The sequence below is a fragment of the Canis aureus genome, chromosome 24, assembly GCF_053574225.1.
Source record: "Canis aureus isolate CA01 chromosome 24, VMU_Caureus_v.1.0, whole genome shotgun sequence".
In the NCBI taxonomy this organism is placed as follows: domain Eukaryota; kingdom Metazoa; phylum Chordata; class Mammalia; order Carnivora; family Canidae; genus Canis; species Canis aureus.
The window spans coordinates 1,096,999-1,116,875 of NC_135634.1; the positions used below are offsets into that span (position 1 = coordinate 1,096,999).

The 19,877-nt window shown below is 37.5% G+C and overlaps 2 protein-coding genes across 14 annotated transcripts in view; one reads left to right on the top strand and one right to left on the bottom strand.

The window, feature by feature from the left end:
• The window catches only part of CKAP2 (cytoskeleton associated protein 2), a 59,579-nt gene extending 47,006 nt beyond the window's left edge, over positions 1–12,573 (bottom strand). For both annotated transcript variants that reach the window (XM_077867899.1, XM_077867898.1), the window contains exons 1-2: positions 12,455–12,573; positions 731–802 (exon numbers count right to left, since the gene is read on the bottom strand). In XM_077867899.1, the coding sequence (XP_077724025.1) occupies positions 731–767 (37 nt within the window). In that variant the 5' untranslated portion in view covers positions 768–802; positions 12,455–12,573. The remainder of the gene's footprint in view (positions 1–730; positions 803–12,454) is intronic.
• VPS36 (vacuolar protein sorting 36 homolog) overlaps positions 1–17,172 on the top strand; it is a 47,880-nt gene extending 30,708 nt beyond the window's left edge. For 9 of the 12 annotated variants that reach the window (XM_077867915.1, XM_077867912.1, XM_077867906.1 and 6 more), the window contains 10 exons: positions 451–540; positions 1,285–1,371; positions 7,544–7,576; positions 7,685–7,762; positions 8,386–8,520; positions 9,990–10,055; positions 11,540–11,604; positions 12,179–12,263; positions 13,154–13,230; positions 13,316–17,172. In XM_077867915.1, coding sequence (XP_077724041.1) covers positions 451–540; positions 1,285–1,371; positions 7,544–7,576; positions 7,685–7,762; positions 8,386–8,520; positions 9,990–10,055; positions 11,540–11,604; positions 12,179–12,263; positions 13,154–13,230; positions 13,316–13,409 — 810 coding nt within the window. In that variant the 3' untranslated portion in view covers positions 13,410–17,172. The remainder of the gene's footprint in view (positions 1–450; positions 541–1,284; positions 1,372–7,543; positions 7,577–7,684; positions 7,763–8,385; positions 8,521–9,989; positions 10,056–11,539; positions 11,605–12,178; positions 12,264–13,153; positions 13,231–13,315) is intronic. The other 3 variants (XM_077867910.1, XM_077867909.1, XM_077867911.1) reach the window with 3 other exon arrangements.
• The last annotated feature ends 2,705 nt before the right edge of the window (positions 17,173–19,877 follow it).

A 19,877-nucleotide genomic window follows, 5' to 3' on the forward strand; every position in this document is an offset into this window, starting at 1 on the left:
ATGTAGTTGATTTTTTTGTGAGTGTAGGGATGTTTTGGCCTTAATTTCTGGCTTCACGTTTTCACCAGACAAAATATTCTCTGCTTCCTTCATGAATAATGGTTGTATATTTTTCTTGGCACTGTATCTGTTTCGCTATAGATTGAAAACAATCCACGTATGTGGGATTGTTTAAAGTAAGTCTATTTATTCAATGTCATTCATCTCTTTGTTGAGAATAGCTCAGTTTATATAGAAGGTCAGTTTCTTTCTTTTTTTTTTTCCCCCTTTGTGCTTTCTGAAGCTGATCCAAGAAAAGAACTTCCTTTGGTTTCTTTTGATGTCCCTGAGAGTTCTAGGTTTGTTGCAAGATGACTGAACAGACCTTTTCAACTAAAGAAATGTTAAGGAATGATTTGTATGAGGATACTGTAACCTGACTGACTCATTTAAAGTGTGTGTGGACCACAGTTTTACAGGCGTTTATCTGAGGAAATGACACAGAGAAGATGGGAGAATATGCCAGTTTCCCAGTCATTGCAAACAAATAGAGGACCCCAGGTATTGTTGCAACTGTTTCTTAATAGTTATTTTCCGTTCTGTACTTGTATCTTCATTAAGGGAAAAGATTTCTGTGATTATAGAACTTGCCAGAAACGATGATGATATTCTGATTAAAGATTTATTTTCATAGAACCTAATTTAGTGCTCTGCAGATAGTAGACACTTAGCAAAAATAATGACTACTCACCAGAGTCATTCTTGGGGTGGTAGATGTTAGATTCCATTCACTGCATTCTGTCCTTTATAATCATTGTGGCATCTGAGAGAACAGACAGTGTCTCTGAGTGATGTTTTCAGGCCAGTCTAAATTAACCACCAACTATAGATAGGTACTCAAATGTGTGAAAGTAGTTTGTATAATAACTATCAAATACCAAGATTTTAACTACAATTTCTTACATGTTTGAAACCCTATTAAATATCTGATACAAAAAAAAAATGTTTTTAAATCTGATAGAAGTATAATAGCTTGCCAAAGAACAGATACGAATTTAATTTATAACTAAAATACAGAGTAAAATATGCCAGTTAATGTATGTTCAATTTTTCTTAAAATAATGATTTGAAGATCATTATGTATGACGAGAAACTGACATATTTTGAAAGGAAACTAGATGTAATCATATGCTGGTTTTCTTTGGTTCTTTGTCAGTCCCTTTCTGCCATTGAAAAAACATTGTGGTGGGCTGCAAAAGAGTGTGTCCTTCCTATTTTGTATGTTGTGTTTTCTACTTTTTTCAGCCAGGAAGAATAAGAGCTGTAGGAATTGTAGGCATCGAAAGGAAATTGGAAGAAAAAAGGAAAGAAACTGACAAAAACATTTCTGAGGTAACTCATACATAAGTTCCAGTCAGCTGTCCTTTTTAGCCATTTGTGTTTATTCTTTTGGAGGTAGCTGTGACTCATTCCACTCTGTGTATTGGAATATATTTAGTTTGCCTGAAGCCATGGTCTCTTATTCTGGGTCATCTTCAGGTTGGCATAATTTAGCCAAAACATGTTTTAAAAACCTTTTCCAAAATGAAATGAAAATGAAATGTTTTCTGTGATGTTAGAAAACATCATGGGAGGGATCCCTGGGTGGCGCAGCGGTTTGGCGCCTGCCTTTGGCCCAGGGCGCGATCCTGGAGACCCGGGATCGAATCCCACATCGGGCTCCCGGTGCATGGAGCCTGCTTCTCCCTCTGCCTATGTCTCTGCCTCTCTCTCTTTCTCTCTCTGTGACTATCATAAATAAATAAAAATTAAAAAAAAAAAAGAAAGAAAGAAAACATCATGGGTTGTTTTGTGTAAATTTTAAAGTCTAGATGGAGTTGATTGGAGAATACTCCTAATGAATTCAGGGTCCTTTGTATAATTATCTTGGATGTTTGGTTAACTTAGTTGAGGGGAAAATGCTGTTCTGTGGCTGTTAACCTGGCCAGACATCATTGACCGCTCAGGAACCAGACATAGACACAGTAAGAGAGGCACAGATCAGCCCATTCCTTCCACTAGGAGAACAGCCTTGAACATGTGCATCACAGTGTTTCTGCAACTTCATCATAGCTGAGGAAATGCAAGTGGAAGGAAAAGAAGTCTAGTTAAGAAAAGCAGTTATGGATATTAGATTCTGCAGTCAGCTACTACATCGGAACATGTCATTGGTTTTCCTATGTTTATATAGAAGTGGTCCTGGACTTTTTTTGAAATGACTCTAAAGTAATTCTTCAGTTTTTAATAATACCTTGGAAGTCAAATTCCATTGACTAGTGCTGTTCAACAACTAGTGCTGTTGATATACATTCAAAGATGTATATCAATCAAATAAAATCTAAGCTGCAAATGGTTATGAGATATCTGTATTAATGAAGGTTCTCCAGAGAAACAACCAATGGGAGATAAAAAGATATCGGTATCAATCTCTTTCTCTATATTGATATCTAATATAAGAAATTGACTCGTGATTGTAGGGACTGTAAAGTCCCACAATCTGCTACCTACAAGCTAGTGACCCAGGAAAGCTGGTGATAGAATTCCTAATTTGGGTCTGAAGGCCTGAGAACCAGGAGCGCTGATGGTTTAGGTCCAGTCCAAGGGCTGGGTAAGACTGCTGTCTTGGCTGCAGCAGTCAAAGCGTGAGTTCTCCGTTCCTCCAACCTTTTATTCCATGAGGCCTCGGCTTATTGAATGTTGCCCACTCGCAGTGAGGAGGGCAGTTCTGTGTCTGTCTACCAATTCAAAGGCTAACCTCACATGGGAATACCCTCACGGACACATCAATAAAGTTTGATCAAAAACCTGGGTACCTCATGATCTAGTCTAGTCAGTACATAGAATTAACCATTATAGTACCAATTCTGGGCCCACTAGATTGAAAATATAGATTATCATTGAGAGACCAAGGTCATTTGACCTATTCAATACCCACAGCCTAGATTTTACTGATCTCAAATTTATGGTTAAGTTGTATATGTTCCTCAGCTCTATGTATTTCCTGCAAATTGGCAGCTGGATCCAGAGGCTTGATCAAATTGTGTTTGATCCCTTTGGTGAGACTAGCAGTGATGCTATGTTTTTTCCTAAGAAGGCACATCGTGTCTTTGTTGATGAGGGCAGCAGTTATTCATGTTCATTGCATAGATCTCCTGGTTCATTGGTGGTTACAAATGGTGATAGTCTAGGATTTATTTTTTATTAGTTGGAATACTTTTTGAAGTGATGCTTCCTTTCATCTATTATTTGGCTACTCAGTGATAATAGTTCATACAGGGAAGGCAAGATGAGTACCATTTTCTTTATCAAGATGATAAATTGATTCCTTATCATCCTCCAATGGCAACTGATTAGAGGTTTTTTACATATTATTATGAATTTATAGATTTTAATATATTTGATGGATTTCAGTCAGTTGCAATTATTATCCTGTTTAAAGCTCACATTGTCCCATCTACAGTCAGTGGGAGCCTCTTCAAATTGGCTCCTGAGTGCTTTTAATGTGACCTGGCACCTGGCAGACTTTGATAGCTTCCTTACTATTTGGTGTGACAATAGTTCCAGGACCATCTTGTACATTTCCTGCCCCAGATCTGGAATCAGCCATTACCTAAGAAGTCGCTGTTTTTCCTAGATGCCCAAAGGCTCCCCACTAACCTTTTAAAATAAAGCCCAGTAATTTTACTAGAATATGTTGAAGAGTTAGTCACTCTGGATTGTTATTCTCAGGTACCCAGTATGCTCTCAGTATTTGGTTCTAGAAATTGTTTCTTTTAACTTAGGGAGTTTTTTCAATTGTATAATTTTTAATAATTGCTTTGATTTTTTTCTTCTTCTGAGATTCCTATTAGCTGTATATTGCAGCTCTGTTGCCTAGTCCCTTTGCAACTTTCAAACCCTTTTTATCTTTAATTTCTTTTTTATTAGGAAATTTTCCTCTTTAATCTGTTGTTTCTTTTAAGATAGTATCTGTTGTGTTTATTCATTCTTGTGTTCTAATACAGTCTTTATTTCTGAAATGATTTTTTTAAAAGTTCTTTCCTGAATCATGTCACTTCATTTCTAATTTATTTTGTCAGTTTATGGCTTGTGTCATTTTATTAACATCTTTTAGCTCATATTGAAATAAAAGGTTAAATTTTGATCTGATCCGTGAACATGTCTTTCCGATTTGCCTTTGTTGTCTAAAATGTTATTCTCCTTATTTTCTTTTTTTGCATGATAACTTTGTGTGGCATTTGACCTTGATACTTTGCTGTTGCTATTTTTCATGTGAAATGAGTTTTCCTGAACTTTCAGAGGAAGGCCTGGTCTAGGGTAGTTTGTCTTACTCCCCACAGCTCACTCTTCTGCTGGTGGCTTGCTCTCTGATTTCCTGGCCCTATGCTCTTACCCTGTTCTTATCTGGGCCTTTTTTTTCCCCCTTCCTCTCTTCTTATTCCTATCTTGCTCAGTTTTTGACTCCTGTGTTAGAGGTTTCTCCGTAGTGTAGGATCCCCTCCTGGAAGGGAAGCCTGGAAGGCCAGCGCTTCCCAAGGAGCCCTCCTCACACCCACCAATTACTGAAGTGGGCGGAACCATCCCCGTTTTAGTTATGTCCTCACATTGGTCAGACTTCCTGTGGGCTCCTTTGGGGTTCACTTGCCCTGTTGCTTCCCTTTTCTTTCTCTTGCCTAGATGCCGATAGCATGCAGGTAGTAGATACCGATAGATCTTGTGTCCCTGCGTGCTCCTATCTTGAGGTTCTTTATTGCTATCTTGTCACTTAGTTTTATAGTATATCCTGCCCATGGATTTTTGGTTTTGAGATCTAGTTGCCTTGTTTTTATGTTGGGATTTGAAGAGATTCAAAGGTTTTGCTGCCACAACTTCCATCTTTCCAGCATCTTTAAATTCATAAAATTCCAGCATTTTGGTAGTAAAGGGGTTCTTATTATCCAGAGAAGTAATCATCTCAGAGCTAGTGACTAGATTCAGAAGCCAGATTATGAGAGCTCTGGTCTCTTGATTTCAGACCACATGTAGTTCCTACTACAGTATGGCCACTCTCCTTGCCATTTGGAAGGTACTGTCACTATCCTTTTCTAGTGACATTTGCATCATTTTACGTGACAGTTTTGGAGATGGCATGGCGCAGTGAACTAATTTTGAATTATTAGTATTTTTCTGAGTGGTGCCATATTAATTTGGTGTTCAAAATTACATTTTTCTTAATTTATGAAATGCCATTCTGTTTTAATATAATTTTCATGGAGTTGCATAGTCCAGAGGATTCAACTCAATCATCATGCTCTCTCACACAGGTCAGTGATTTATTTAGCAGGTGGTTCCTGCTCCCTGCTTTGTACAAACCCTGCATCAGATAGAGGTTTTAGATATGACAGCACACCAGATAGACAGGCAAACAGGCATTCCCTGCAGTGGGAGAGATACCGTGTTAGAGAAAACAGTGCCTGCAACAGGAACGCATTACATGGCCTCTGACTTCTTTGGGGGTCAGGGAAGGCTTGTTAGTGCATGTAATGGAATTGAGGCCTGAAAGTTTAGCAGGTGCTAACAAATGACTTGTAGGGATAAGAGGATCCAGGTAGAAGGAACAGAATACGTAATGGTAGAGAATCAAGAAAACTGAAATGGAGTAGGGTGCCTGGGTGCTCAGTCAGTTAAGCATCCAACTCTTGGTTTTGGCTCATGTCATGATCTCAGGGTGGTGGCATTGAGCCCCACGTTGGGCTCAGGGCTGAACATGGAGTCTCTACCTCTCCCTCTGCCCCTCCCCTGCGCATACATGCACACTCTCACTCTCTCTCTGGAAAAAAAAAAAAAAAAAGAAAGAAAAGAAAAAGCTGAAACAAAATTAAAGAATATATTAATAGTTACTGAAGCTAATAACCAAAAAATGGAGTGGAAATTTGACTGTGGACATGGTAGAAGGATAGATAGTTCTATAAACTGGCAGATAAAATAATAGATTGAGCAAATGCATCTATTTTGCATTTATACATATGTTGCTTTAATTTTATTGTAGGTAGTTTCTTTACCTATTTTTTAGATAATTGGCTAATTTCAAATTTTAGAATAGTAATACAGATAGAAGTAAGAAAAGTTTTTGTGTTTTATGATTACTTAAAATACAGGTAATTCTTCTAAGACACTAAAATATCTATTTTTTATGGAGTGTAAGCAGTGAGGCTAATTTATATATTCTGTATTCTCTGTGGACCCATTATTACTTTTAGCATATTTTTTCTATGAAAATGTAACAGTAAATAATGTGATTTACCGTATCCAATTTTTTAAAGTGTTGTCTTACTAGTTTTCTTTACACAGGTAAGAGAAATATATTAATATTTTGTATAAGAATAAGAATAGAAATGTGTAAAGCATGTTTTATTTTTGAAAACTAGGTTGGTGTGTGATTTGCCTTCCATTTTAGTGTTTAGAGTGACTTAGTTTCAGGGCTGGTGCCCAGAGTTTCCCACAAAAGGTTTCCTGCATCTGCTGGCTGTTGCTGATAAGAATCCAATGTTTAAGCCTTTTGTTTATCTGAGGAAATTCCTGTTAGGTGTGTGCACATTCCTCTTTGTTTTCAGTATTAGCCTTAGTAAGTTTGGCTATAAGAATTTTACACAACACTCTATTCTTTTAGCAAAATTCTTTTGCAGATGGGGGCTACTTTTCTGCATGTAATTAAGATGGGCATGAGCTAATCTGAATCCGTTGACCACTGTTCTATATGGACTAAAAAATTTTTCATTTAATGACAAGTTGCTTCATTGGTTTAAAAAGTAACATCTATGCACATCATTTGGAAGATGTTCTTCCCTAGAAGTATATTTTTGGTAATATGAAGTAAATTTTTTATAAGTATGTCTGAGTTTGAAGAAGACTTTGAAGTGGATATTCATTGTAGTAAATCAAACTATTGATGAGTTTTAAGTATGTTTTGGTGGCATCGATGTTTTTCTTTTGTGATATCCACTACATCCAAAGCTGCAGGTATAATCTGTTCAAGATTTAGAGGCTGATGTCTACAGTTCCAGTTGAATCACACCTGCTATCACACAAGATCGTAGGGCCCAAGGAAGTATTGTGGCAGCTGCACATTGCACATTGTGGCAGCTGCACACTGCCAGGAAAGCTTACAGACCTTTGATTCTCAACCTCCTATCAGGAAATGGTTTTGGGAAAAACCAGTGACAAATTTTCTTACTTGTGTGAAAGAACATTAAATAATATTTTCTAAACAATTTATTATTTATGTCACCTTTTGTTTAATCAATAATAACTTTTCTTTTTTAATATGTGAAAAGTTTTTCACAGTTTTGGAAAATTTATGGTTTCTTAACCTGAATTCTTGGAATAAGTTACATTTATTATTACTTATGTGAAAATTTATATAAATTGATATTTGTAAGAGATTTTCAAAAATCTTTATTCTAAGGAAGAAACTAGAGTGCTTCATTACTTTAAAACATTTTAATTCTTTAGATAGATTCCAACAAAAACTCATTTCTCATTTCAGGCTTTTGAAGACCTCAGCAAGCTAATGGTCAAGGTATATGTGATTTGTACCTATTGAATTCTTACCAGTTATGATATGGGTTTTGTTAACAGACACTTTGGGGACATGATTTTTTTCAGTCTTTTACTGTTCTCTTGACAGGCTAAGGAAATGGTGGAGTTATCAAAATCAATTGCTAATAAAATTAAAGACAAGCAAGGTGACATCACAGAAGATGAGGTAAATAGGCTGCTTTTTTAAGGCATTAGAAACCAGATTAGACAAATAACAGTGATGTTTTGGTAGTTAGCAGTTTCTTTTTAATGTAGATTTCTGTTACGGATTACAGATCTATGAAAATATTAAAGAAAAAGTCAACCATAAAAACTTGGTTGGTTCCAGTAGGATTAAAAGATACTTCAATACCTTCTCTTAGAGTGTGGAAAAGAGAGATATTGAAATAAGTAAGGAGTGGTTGTTTTATACACATCCATACGTTTGATATTTATTTCATTAAATTTGTCTACAATCTGGTCACAGCCATTATCTTTCCTAAGTTTTTGGCTATATCATTTGGTTGGCATTAAATTTATCACAGTTGTTACGTAAACTTCTTCTTACACCAAACTTGTGAAGTCAGTAGAGTATGAGACATAAAGACAGGAGAAGGAAGAATAATTAGTTTTATGCAGGGAACTACTAGAAATGTACTTTTTAGAGTTTACACTATAGAAACAAAGTAGAAGAAATGGATGGATATGGAAATAATTGAGTAGAATTGAATTTATGATAGAAAGATTGTTAGGGTAGAGAGACTAATGCTGCTTATTTGTCTTTTTGTGCACTTTCTTCTCTCATTATAGACCATCAGGTTTAAATCCTATTTGCTGAGCATGGGAATAGCTAACCCAGTTACTAGGGAAACCTATGGCTCCGGCACACAGTACCACATGCAGCTGGCCAAACAGCTGGCTGGAATACTGCAGGGGCCACTAGAGGTAAAAACAAAACCTAAGTGATCTTTTTCAGCTGTGTTAAATTATTTCCAAGTCATCAGAGATCTTAACACGAGTTTAACTCGTTTCCTAGTGTGACTCCTCTTCAACCACATGTTATTTTTTTCTTTCAGGAATATTAAGTTAGTTTGGTATACTTATTAGTGGATTTTGTTGTCAACATCTAGATTGTTTTCAATTTCCATTTCAGATATCTGTAACTTTGATAGGAAGTTTTTCTTATCTCTTGTTTTCGAAAGGAAATATATGATTTCTAGATGCTTACATATATTCCTATATATCTAATCTTCATATAAGTGTACTATTTCTCATTTCACAATACAGATTAATCTTCCAACATTACTCAGGCAATCAAAACTTCATTTATTAAAACACTTACATTAAGAAGTATTTCTGTCAGGACAAAATGGAGTATAAAGAATCCCTGCATGTCTCTCATCCAAATTCATGTGTAAGCAGCCTCCACTCAAAATTACTTTAAGGCAGTCCCAGACATCACATCACTTTGTAAATTCTTCAGTATGTAATACTGAATTATCATTCAAGACATAATTAAAGATGCCTTTAAATGTAATTATAATCCCATTTCACACATGAAAAGTTAGAATAGTTTTTTAATGTTATCATATGTCTGATTTGTATTCATATCTCTCACAATTAGTTCAAATCAGGATACATTGCTTTTGGTTGATTTGTCTCTCAAGGCTTTTTAAAAAAATTCCATGGGTTTTTCCTTCTCCTCCTATCTCTTTTTTCTCTTCCATACAATTTATTAATTGAAGAAACTAGTGATTTATCTTATAGTGTCTCAGAGGGCAACCCTCTCAGGTCCCCTCCCTCTTTGGGGAGCTTTGAACTGTTACTCAATAAACTTTATTTTGCTGCCCACCACACACAAAAAAGAGTGTCTCAGAGTTTGGATTTTATTGAATTGTATGTTAACATACTTCCCTGCCCCATGTATTCCTTAGGTAGACTGATAGTTCTACCTAGAAGTTCCTTTTTTTTTTTTCCTGACAGATATTTCATAGAGGGTTCTGTGCATTTCCATCAGGAGGTACATAATGTCTTGTCTTTGTGATGTAACAGCAGGCAATAACAGTCAGCATCTAGACCTGTTACTTCATTTGGGGTTACAATGGTGATATTCCTATTTAATTCCATAATTTCTTCATTTATTAGTTGTAATAACTTAAAACATTTAAATACACTTGTTGTAGAGGCTCTCTTTTCATTTAAGTGAATGTTAAAACAATAATTATGATGTTAAAGTCCAGGTATTGAATTTGAAACACCTCATGTATCTGACTGGGTTTTCCAGTGTGTAAATTTAGTTTTTGAAGACTTCTTAGAACGTTTTATGATTCCTGATTCCATTCTGATTATGATTTCTGTTAAGAAATGCTACCTGGTGCCAATTATAATACTTTTAAATTTTCATATTTTAACAGGAACGAGGGGGAATAATGTCACTCACGGAGGTGTACTGTTTAGTAAACCGAGCTCGAGGAATGGAAGTAAGAATAGAGCATTCATATATTCTTTAACTAAATATAGACTTTCTTAATATAACATAAATTCCCCAAAGCAAATACAGTTTGAGGACGGGATGAGAATATACAAACTATTTGGAAAGCAGTATGGTGTAGTGAAAAGAATCCTCTGCTGCCTTGGGATCTAGGAGGAAGACTCTGTCCTTTGTTTTGCCGGTGATGTGCTAAGTAAACTGGAGTAGCTCACTTAACCTCCCTGAGACTCCGTTCTCTTACATTTTAAGCCAGGATTTGGACTGTTACCTTCTGGCTTTAATATTCTCTGTGTGTTTTGTAGTTAATTAGATTGTATCTGATGCCATCCAGAGTACTGGATGTTACCTATGCTGGACTAACTGGGTTGGATGCAGGTTGCCTGTAGAGAAACGGGGAGAGCTGCCCCTCTCCTCTGGCTCTAAAACAGCAGTGGCTGTTCCCCAACATTCCTTGTCCCTTCACACGTACATGTCCTTGGCCCCCAAGTTCGGATTCATGCACTCTTCGTGTCCGTTAGTCAAACATGGTTTTGTGGTGTCAGCTGTCATCTCTCTGCGATAGTTCATAGACATGTCTTTCCAGTGCTCCCCACAGTCCCAAGTTGAGCCTCTGCTCTGTTTTTATTTGAGCAGCCGTCCTGACTGCCATTGGCAAGTACTGACTATTTCCCAGACACTCTGCACATGTTACCCCATTTGTCCTCCCAGTAACTCAGTGAGGTAGCTGCTCTCACTCTCCCATTTAGGGCATAATACGAGGATAAGGAATTTGAGGCTCAGAAAGATTAAATTATTTGACCAAGGCTGTGCCTGGAAACAGTGGTTTGACAGGCATTTGGACAGGCGGTCGGTCCTAGCTTTGAAGCCGTTCCGTGTGATTCAAAGTTATACTTGTCAGCCACCACACTGGGCTGACTCTTTAAGATTGCCTGGTCTGGAAGGGTGGCTACGAGCTAGCTACATGTGACATCTGGGACCTTGAAATACAGTTAATCCAAACTAAGATGTGCTGTAAGTGTAAATTACCAGCTTTAGAGGACTTGGTACAGAATAAAGGAATGTTGAATATTCATAATTTTTATATTGATTATATGTTGGCATCTTACATTGGTGGGTTAAATAAAGTACATGTATTGTAATCAATTTCACCTTTTTCTTTTTATTAGATTAATACAACACCTAGAAAATTTTAAATTATGTATATGGTTTCATTGTTTTCTGTAAGCACTGCTTTGCTTCTTTGTTAATCCTTTTTGCCTTACAGTGATTAAGCCACCTAAAATCCTTAATAAATTATAATTTTTATATTTTTATTTAAAAAAATTTTTTAAATAGACTCCATGCCCAAAGATCAAGTCACAGATAAATGATATTTGTTAAATTTTCTCTTCTGTTTTAGTGATCATTAAAATTATATAGCATCGCTCTATTAATTTGCAGTGTAAACTGGATTATTTTTTTTTTTCCTATTAGTTGCTCTCACCAGAAGATTTGGTGAATGCATGCAAGATGCTGGAAGCGCTAAAATTACCTCTCAGGTAAAAGAACCTCTGCAGGAAGCCTGCCAACTAGAGCCACTATTCCATACAGAGTAGACAGGAAGGTCCTGCCAGGCCTGCCGTCTACGTGGTGAGCCAACATATTGCCCCTCTAGGAATTAAATGAGCAGAATTCACTTGTCATCCTAGCTTCCCTCCTTGTTGGGGCTATGCATGAGCTGAGGGGCCAGTAGCCCAACTCTTATTGATTTGGGGGCAGTGAGATAAGAATGTAGGCTTTTCCTAGAACATGAGAATAACCAGCCCTTCTGCTAGACATTGTGTGTTAGTTTCTGGAGATTTAAAAGTACAGATGTTCAGTTGTGAATTATTTTTTCTTCTCTTCAGGTTAAAAAAAGTGCCAGACATATTTTTTTTAGCATATGGATTATAGTTCATACTTTTATTAAATGTTTATTCATGAGCATTTTAGTTATGCTATAGTTGCTTGTGGTTATGTTTTAAACATTGCCCCCATACTTGGGCATAAAAGAAAGCACAGGATATTTGCACCTCTTTAGTAGTTGAAGATCCTAGATATTCACAGCTTTGTTTTCCCATCTGTGATTTTTAGGCTCCGAGTTTTTGACAGTGGTGTCATGGTAATTGAGCTTCAGAGCCACAAAGAAGAGGAAATGGTGGCCTCAGCCTTGGAGACAGTATGTGAACCCTGTTTCCTCCTCGTCAGTCTGCCCACCAAGATTTGAATGCTTAGCAACTCCAGAAACAGGATTTCCTTTTGAATTTAACTTTACTAAAAAGTCATGTTTGTAGACCCAATTAAAAACACCTATTATTAACAATACTAAATACTAATTAAAATTACGCTTCTAAAGCTTTTAAAACTTACCAAGGAGAATTGAAATTTATGACATACTATCTTTTTGTTTGAAGCTCAGTCTTGCAGACAGGTTTTTAACTTTGTTAATCAGAATATTACCCTTGACTGAACTTTTTCTTTCAGTGACACCTACATAAGCAGTATTATATAACATCACAAGTTGTTTTATGAAATCATTGCTTCAAAAAATATGACAAGCAACTGTAGTTTACTGGATTTTACTGCTATTACTCATTAGGATACTTGAAATATCCCTTCATAGACTCTGTGGTGACCGTATTTAATTTAACTAACTCATACATTTTAAACTAGATGAAAACCTCAGGACTATAGATATTTCTACCATTTATTTTATGTTAAATCTATATATAAGGTTCTTTTACTGGAACATGCAGTATGCACTCTGAGAATTTGTTATCTGTTCTTTTTCAGGATGTCAAAGTTCTAGGGTTCAGTACAGTGCCTTTGTTACACTATAGAAGGCTTCATGATATTTTAGGCTCTACTGTATTTTTCTCAGTCCTGGAACGTTTGTAGAATTAAACATTAGTGAAAAGATTTAGTTCTATAGTGAATATTCTTTGTATTTTACTAGGAAATCCAGTAAATTGTATCCTGAGTAAACTGGTAAACACACTCTCCCTAGGTTAGTACCTAATTTAGTGTCTAAGTTACCACTTTTTTTTTTTCTTGTTATGTTTCTGTTAGGTTTCAGAAAAGGGATCCCTGACATCAGAAGAGTTTGCTAAGCTGGTGGGAATGTCTGTCCTCCTAGCTAAGGAAAGGTAAGTGAGATCCTTGCTCTTCATTAGAATTATATTTGTATTTCTGAATGGATAAATGATTGTGGATTTCCGCCTTGATTCCTAGGTTGCTTCTTGCAGAGAAGATGGGCCACCTTTGCCGAGATGATTCTGTGGAAGGCTTGCGGTTTTACCCAAATTTATTTATGACCCAGAGCTAAGGGTTTTATATTTCAAATACTTCTTGTTCATATACTTGTATCACGTAGAATTTGTAAGACATTGAGCTCAGAGTAAACCCTGATAATCTGAGAATTTCTGGAATGTTATACTATAATATAAAACCCTTTTTAAAAAAATTTACTGATTGATGAGACAGAGAGAGAGAGAGAGGCAGAGACACAGGCCGAGGGAGAAGCAGGCTCCCTGCAGGGAGCCTGATGTGGGACTCGATCCCGGTCTCCAGGATCACGCCCTGGGCCGAAAGTCGCGCTAAACCACTGAGCCACCTGGGCTTCCCAATATAAAACCCTTTTAATTTCTCCCTAAATATTATGATCCAGGAAGTTTACTTAGGATAAATATAGAAAAAATACAGAAAACTGAATGCCACTATGATTTTGAAATCATGCTACAGGGATCCCTGGGTGGCGCAGCGGTTTGGCGCCTGCCTTTGGCCCAGGGCGCGATCCTGGAGACCTGGGATCGAATCCCACGTCGGGCTCCCGGTGCATGGAGCCTGCTTCTCCCTCTGCCTGTGTCTCTGCCCCTCTCTCTCTCTCTCTCTGTGTGACTATCATAAATAAATTAAAAAAAAAAATTAAAAAAAAAAAAAAGAAATCATGCTACAGTTGATAGAACCTTCAGAGTTTAACTTGAAATATGGTGGCTTTTAACTTGATATGACCTTTTTTTTAAAAAAAAAAAAAAGAAGAAGAAGGGAGTTTAGTTAATGGGGGAAGAAAGAAGTTGCATGTTTGGACAGGCCAGATCATTTTTCTGGTGTGACTAAAATTCATTGAATTATAAACAAAGTTTTTCTCTGCATCAAATGTGCCCATTTTGGAGGGGCAGGGCTCACGAAGCAAGTCATACCTACAATGTAGTTTGAGAACTGATGACATTGGAACAGAATATGAAACTGCAGAATGGCATATGAGGCTCCTTTCCTAAGGGCTTTTCTTTAGAAGCAGTCATAAGCATGTCTTCAACAGATACTTTAAAAAAGGAGAGAATTGTATTTGACTTAATGTATGTGTGTGTGTGTGTATATATATATATGTATATATGGTCTGACTCATTTTTTTTTTTCAAGTGATGATTTCATGGCTGGCATTTAAAGAATGCAACTATCTCATTTTGTTTTAAAAATGCTGTGGATTTTGAAACTGAATTAACAAGCTATATAGACACGCCCAGAGATCTGATTACAAATTTGGAAAGTAGAGGGCTGAGAAATTCCCTAGGATTGTGTGGGTGAAGAGGCGGGGAGAACCTTTGAGTAGCTTAGGAACCTTGGTGCTCTTTGACCTCAAAAATCAAGGACAAGAATTGAACACCAATAAAAAATAAATTTATTATTTAAAAAAAGAAATCAAGGATGGGAACAAAGAAGGTAGACAAGTAATCGGTCTCCTTTTCCTACCCTTAAGGAGTTTAGTAAGGAGCTTTAAAAAATCTTTTTTGTTCCAGCAATATTTTTTTTTCTTTACCCCATACATTAGAAGTTGTGTAAAGAAACTATCTCACTGAAAAGTATTACCAAGATAACAAAAACTGGCTAATGTTGGATGTAGACATTGAATACTATTTCTGACTTCCTGTGTTATTGCTAGCCAGCATATGGTATGTTGGCATTGCCTCAAACTCAGGGATCCCACAGGGACAGAAGGGGATTCCCCCCACCTTTCCAAGACTGCTGAAAATAGAAAATAGTGATATTGTTTGGCCCAGCCTCCAGAAAGGATAGTGTCTGTATTGACTAGCAGACAATACAGACACTAACTGTGGTGACTAGCAGAACGGGATACCCCAACCCACACTCTGGGATCCTGGAGGTGTTGTCACCAAATGAGGTGAGGGTCACTGCCAGTGGCTACTACAAATGCCCTTTGGGGAAGTGGCAGGGATCCTCAGCTGCAGACCTAAGGGAATCCTAGCACTGTAGCCACCTATAGTCCGTCCCTGACCCCTGCCTGCAAAAGTGGCTGTTGCTGCTTCACATCCTCCAGTGTCATGGGAACATCTTGGCTGAGGCATCCTGCCTTCCTGCTTGTCTTCATTTACCAGACTTGTGGTGGATTCTATAGTGTGATGACAGAGCCCCCAATTTCCTCACTGCTCAGCCTCGGGTTTGTTTGGGAGGGAATCCAGTATCTGGCTGCTCATGTCTTTCAGGCCATTGTGTAAACTTGTTTGTGTGGCACTCCTATTTCTAGGTTGTACTCACACTGCTGTACACGCACATTCATGTACACAAGCACGCACACATGATATCTGTCTAGGGTTTTTTAAAAATTACAAAAGTAAATAATCTCTTTCAGCTGTTGGAATGGGTTGCAGCTAAGATTGTTTGAGCTAACTGGACTTAGCTCTTACAATCTGGATTCATTATCGCACACTCCCCTGGTTCAACATACTTATTAACATTAGTATGACGACACATTAATAAAAATGGAGCAATCTAAATTGTATAAGGTGAAGTAAAGAGGAAGGAAAGTGACATGAATATATTTTGCAAATGGCACATTAATTAAAAAAGTATTATTTCACTGTTTTATTTTTAAAGCGGGCATTCTCCACGGTTTCCAGGCCTCTATATTTTTTATCCCTCCCCTGTTTGTTTGTTTTTTTTTGCCAAATAAGGTATTATAAAGTTATGTTTAAATACAACCAATCAGGCCCTAAATGCAAAAAACTCATCTTGGTGCTTATCACTGGAATAATTATTATTTTTGCTCTTAGGAGCATAAATTTGTAGCTTTACAGTAATGGAATTTTTCTAGTCACTGTCAAAAATTTTTGTATATTGTACGAGTAAATATTGTTTTCAGGGTTAAATGATTGGAGTTGATGTATATAGAGTAAAATTACTGTAAAACTTTTACATGATTTTCCTTAACTTGGTGTTCTTTTCAAAATACTCTTTGAAAAATACATGAAAGTGATAAACCTTAATCCGAATAAGCTAATATGTTAAAATTTTTTTCTTTATGACCTCAAAATCTTACTGTTTTAGTTTTTTTAAAAGAATGGGAAATGGCTCTTGAACTGTTTTTTTGTTTTTTATTTTGATTCTTGATGTGAACTCCACTGTTGACTGACCTTGTGTATTCACATGAATGTACTATCTCATTCCCTATAACCAGACTAGCTTGAGCAGACATAGACTCGTCATGTCCTCATTCTCATTCTCTGCCCAGCAATCTCAGCATTTTCATTTTGATACAGTAGAGTCACACTCATAAGCTGGTTATATTTTTAGACTGTGCCTCCGAATTAAATCAAGCATGCTCAAAATTATCCCTGAAAATCTCATATTGCCAGTGAAGTTCTCTGTATAGTCTTACAGTTAGAATCCCTATAGAGTGATACACAGGTATGAATATATTATGAATATAGTAAGTATACTATATACAATACACAATAAAAACTGCATAGCAACAGTAGACTCTTTTAACACCAATAATTAAACTTTAAATGTGTGTTTTGTTTTCTGGGCACTAGGTACGCTTGATTTTATGTAAATTTATTGCTAATTCCATGCCTTGTGATAGATCTAGAGTGTGAGCTCCACAAGGGTAAAGATTTTTATCTGGTTTGTTTGTGAATATATCCTCAGAGCCTAGAACAGGGCCCAGCACACAGTAAGCATTCAATAAATATTAACTGAATGAGTGAACTCTGATGTATATACCTATTTATAACCTGGCTCCATTTATCCTACTTTATCTGCCATTCAATTAAAAAAATTTTTTTAATACATATTGACTGTATGAGGAATTATGTGGGTCACTGGTTGGTTGGGGCAGGAGGGGGGGAGGGAGGAACAAAATGAATATGATACATCCTCTGCCTTTACCCTGGGGGCCTAGTTGAGGAAATAGACATGTGGACGATATTATCTGAAGAAAGAACGAAGTGCTTTTCATAGAAGCGGCACAAGTACTATGCTGTGCAAGGCAGAAGGAGGATCCTTCAGTCTGGATGGAGGGATCCAGACTGAAAGGCCTTGTAGGAGAGGAAGAGCCTCTTATACTGGGCTCACAAGGACCAACAGATTGTCAGCAGGTAGAAGGTGTTGGGTTAGGGCCACACAAGGTGTGCCCCTTCCTTTTCCTGGGGCCAACTTCCTTTGTGCAGACTTCCCTTTCTTTACTTTTTCCCATTCACTTACCTCCAGCCCAATAATCAGAATCATACTTTGCTCATTACCACCTGCTTTAGACAAATCTCTTTCCAATTCACAACTCTACTATTTCTAAACTCCATAATAATTATTATCTGTCACATTTGCCTGACTGTATTTTGTCTTGATGCCATAAGAAAACAGAGGAAATGGGTTTCTTTAAAGTTCAAGGACTGTCCTATATATAACAATCTTTGAACTCTCTTCTGGCCTCAGTCAATAATTGAACATGGTAGATTCCTAGTTACGTATTAACTGAATACGTGAGCGATTTTTGGATTATAATGTGTCATGAATTGACTCACAAACATAAATCTGTGTCCTTTACTATCTGCCCAAGAGGCTTCTCAACCAGACTTGTTAGGGCTCAGCCTGTCTGAGATACTCTGTCTTATTCAGGTTCCATGACATGGGGCATATCCATGTTGTGGGAAGCACTCCAGAAAAGTCAGGTAGACACACATGTAAGATCTTGTTGTTACACTGTGAAAATTGGGTCATTTGTGTTCTTCATTGAGTCCTGATAATCATGAGTCACTTAAAGCTTTTCTCTCAGAGTATTATCTAAGGAAATAAAAGATCTCTCCATGTGTATAAAGGATACTGTCAAGATAGTGAACATGTTTTACACAATTTGCACAAGATCACTAGACCAATCACTGACCCAGAAAGAATTAAAGCTACCTTGACAGCAGCTTGTTTTAGTTAATTCCAACAAGAACATACCACTTTTCTTTGGGAAGCTTTTTTCCCCTTCATTTCTACGCTGCCTTCTTTTAGAAAAGATCATACTTTAAATGTGCAGAAGTACAGTTTGGCAAGAATTCTAATCAAGGCAAAAATGACCAAGTATCTCAATTATAGCTGTTGTTTAAAAAATGTCCGAGCACACTGATCCAGCCACTTGTACCTGTATTTAGGTCCTCCCCAAGTCCCAAGGGTGGGTTTCCAGGGAGAGTGTGTCTGAAAAATGAATGCAGAGCAAGTTGCTTTCTATATGTTTCACTTAATCACCACAAAACTTCGGTACCACTATTACATGCTTTTTACAGTGGAGGAAAGAAGGGATTAAAAGTGGTTGCCAAGGTTACTGAAGTAGGACTAGAATTAATTTTAGCTTTATCAAACTCCAAAGCACTCTACATTGAGCTTTTGCTTTCAAAAATGCCAAGAAGTGTGTGTGGCATATATTTGAAAAGAAATCCCAACCTGGGCTGATGAATGGACGTTGGACTAAATAATTCTGTCCCTGAAACCTTGGGTGGATTTCATTAGTACTTTCTAGTATTAATTATTGGACAATGTAAGTACGTGGCAAATTTGATACCTCTGATAACTCTGATAATCGAGTAATTGTGCCACCTTTTAGAAGATTAAGTGATAGATTCAAAGACCTGCAAATACTGTATTTTTAAGTCTTAAAAATTGAGGTAGAGAGGCGCCTGGGTGGCTCAGGCAGTTAAGTTTATGTCTTAGGCTCAGGTCCTCCAGGTGCTGGGATCAAACCCCCTATGGGGCTTCCTGCTTTGCAGGGAGGAGTCTGCTTCTCTCTCCTTCTCCCTCTGCCCCTCCCCACTGCTTGTTCTCTGTCTCTCAAATCTTAAAAGAATAAATAAAAATTGAGGTAAAATTTACAGTGAAATGCATAGATCTTAAGTTGGATGCCTTTTAACAAATGAATACTACATCCTTGTAACTCACACCACAGCTAATAGACCATAACTGTCATCCCCCAAAGTTCCCTGGGGCCTCTTAACAGTCACCTGCTCCCTAGGGGCCACCACTATTCTGATTTGTATTAGCACACACTAGTTTTGTCTGTTCAGTGGTAGATTTGTGTAAAAGAAAAGCAAACGGTAAACTATTCACATTACAGTGTACCTAAAAACAAGCAGAGCTTTTAAGGTGGAACTCTATCCTCTAGTGCTCTTAAACAGACAACTTTAACAGTTGCAAATTAGGAGGGTTTTTTTTAAGTACCATTTTTTAATTTAACCAACTCTGGCTCCTGAGAAAGAAAAGCTGAAAAGAAGATGCACTTGACCTGAACTGTTCTGAGACTCTACGAGGACCTTTGGGAAACCAAGTTTAAAGCCCACCCAGTGAGGCCAGAGGATGACTTCGTTTTGTGGTCCCCCAGAAGAAACGACCCCGGGGGCAAAGTGAGAGGGTCGGAACGCGGGGGGAGCGTGGGGGGAGCGTGGGGGGAGCGTGAGGGGAGCGTGGGGGGGCCGGGGCTCCCCCGGGCCCGCGGGGTGGCGGCGCCGGCCGCGCGCGCAGG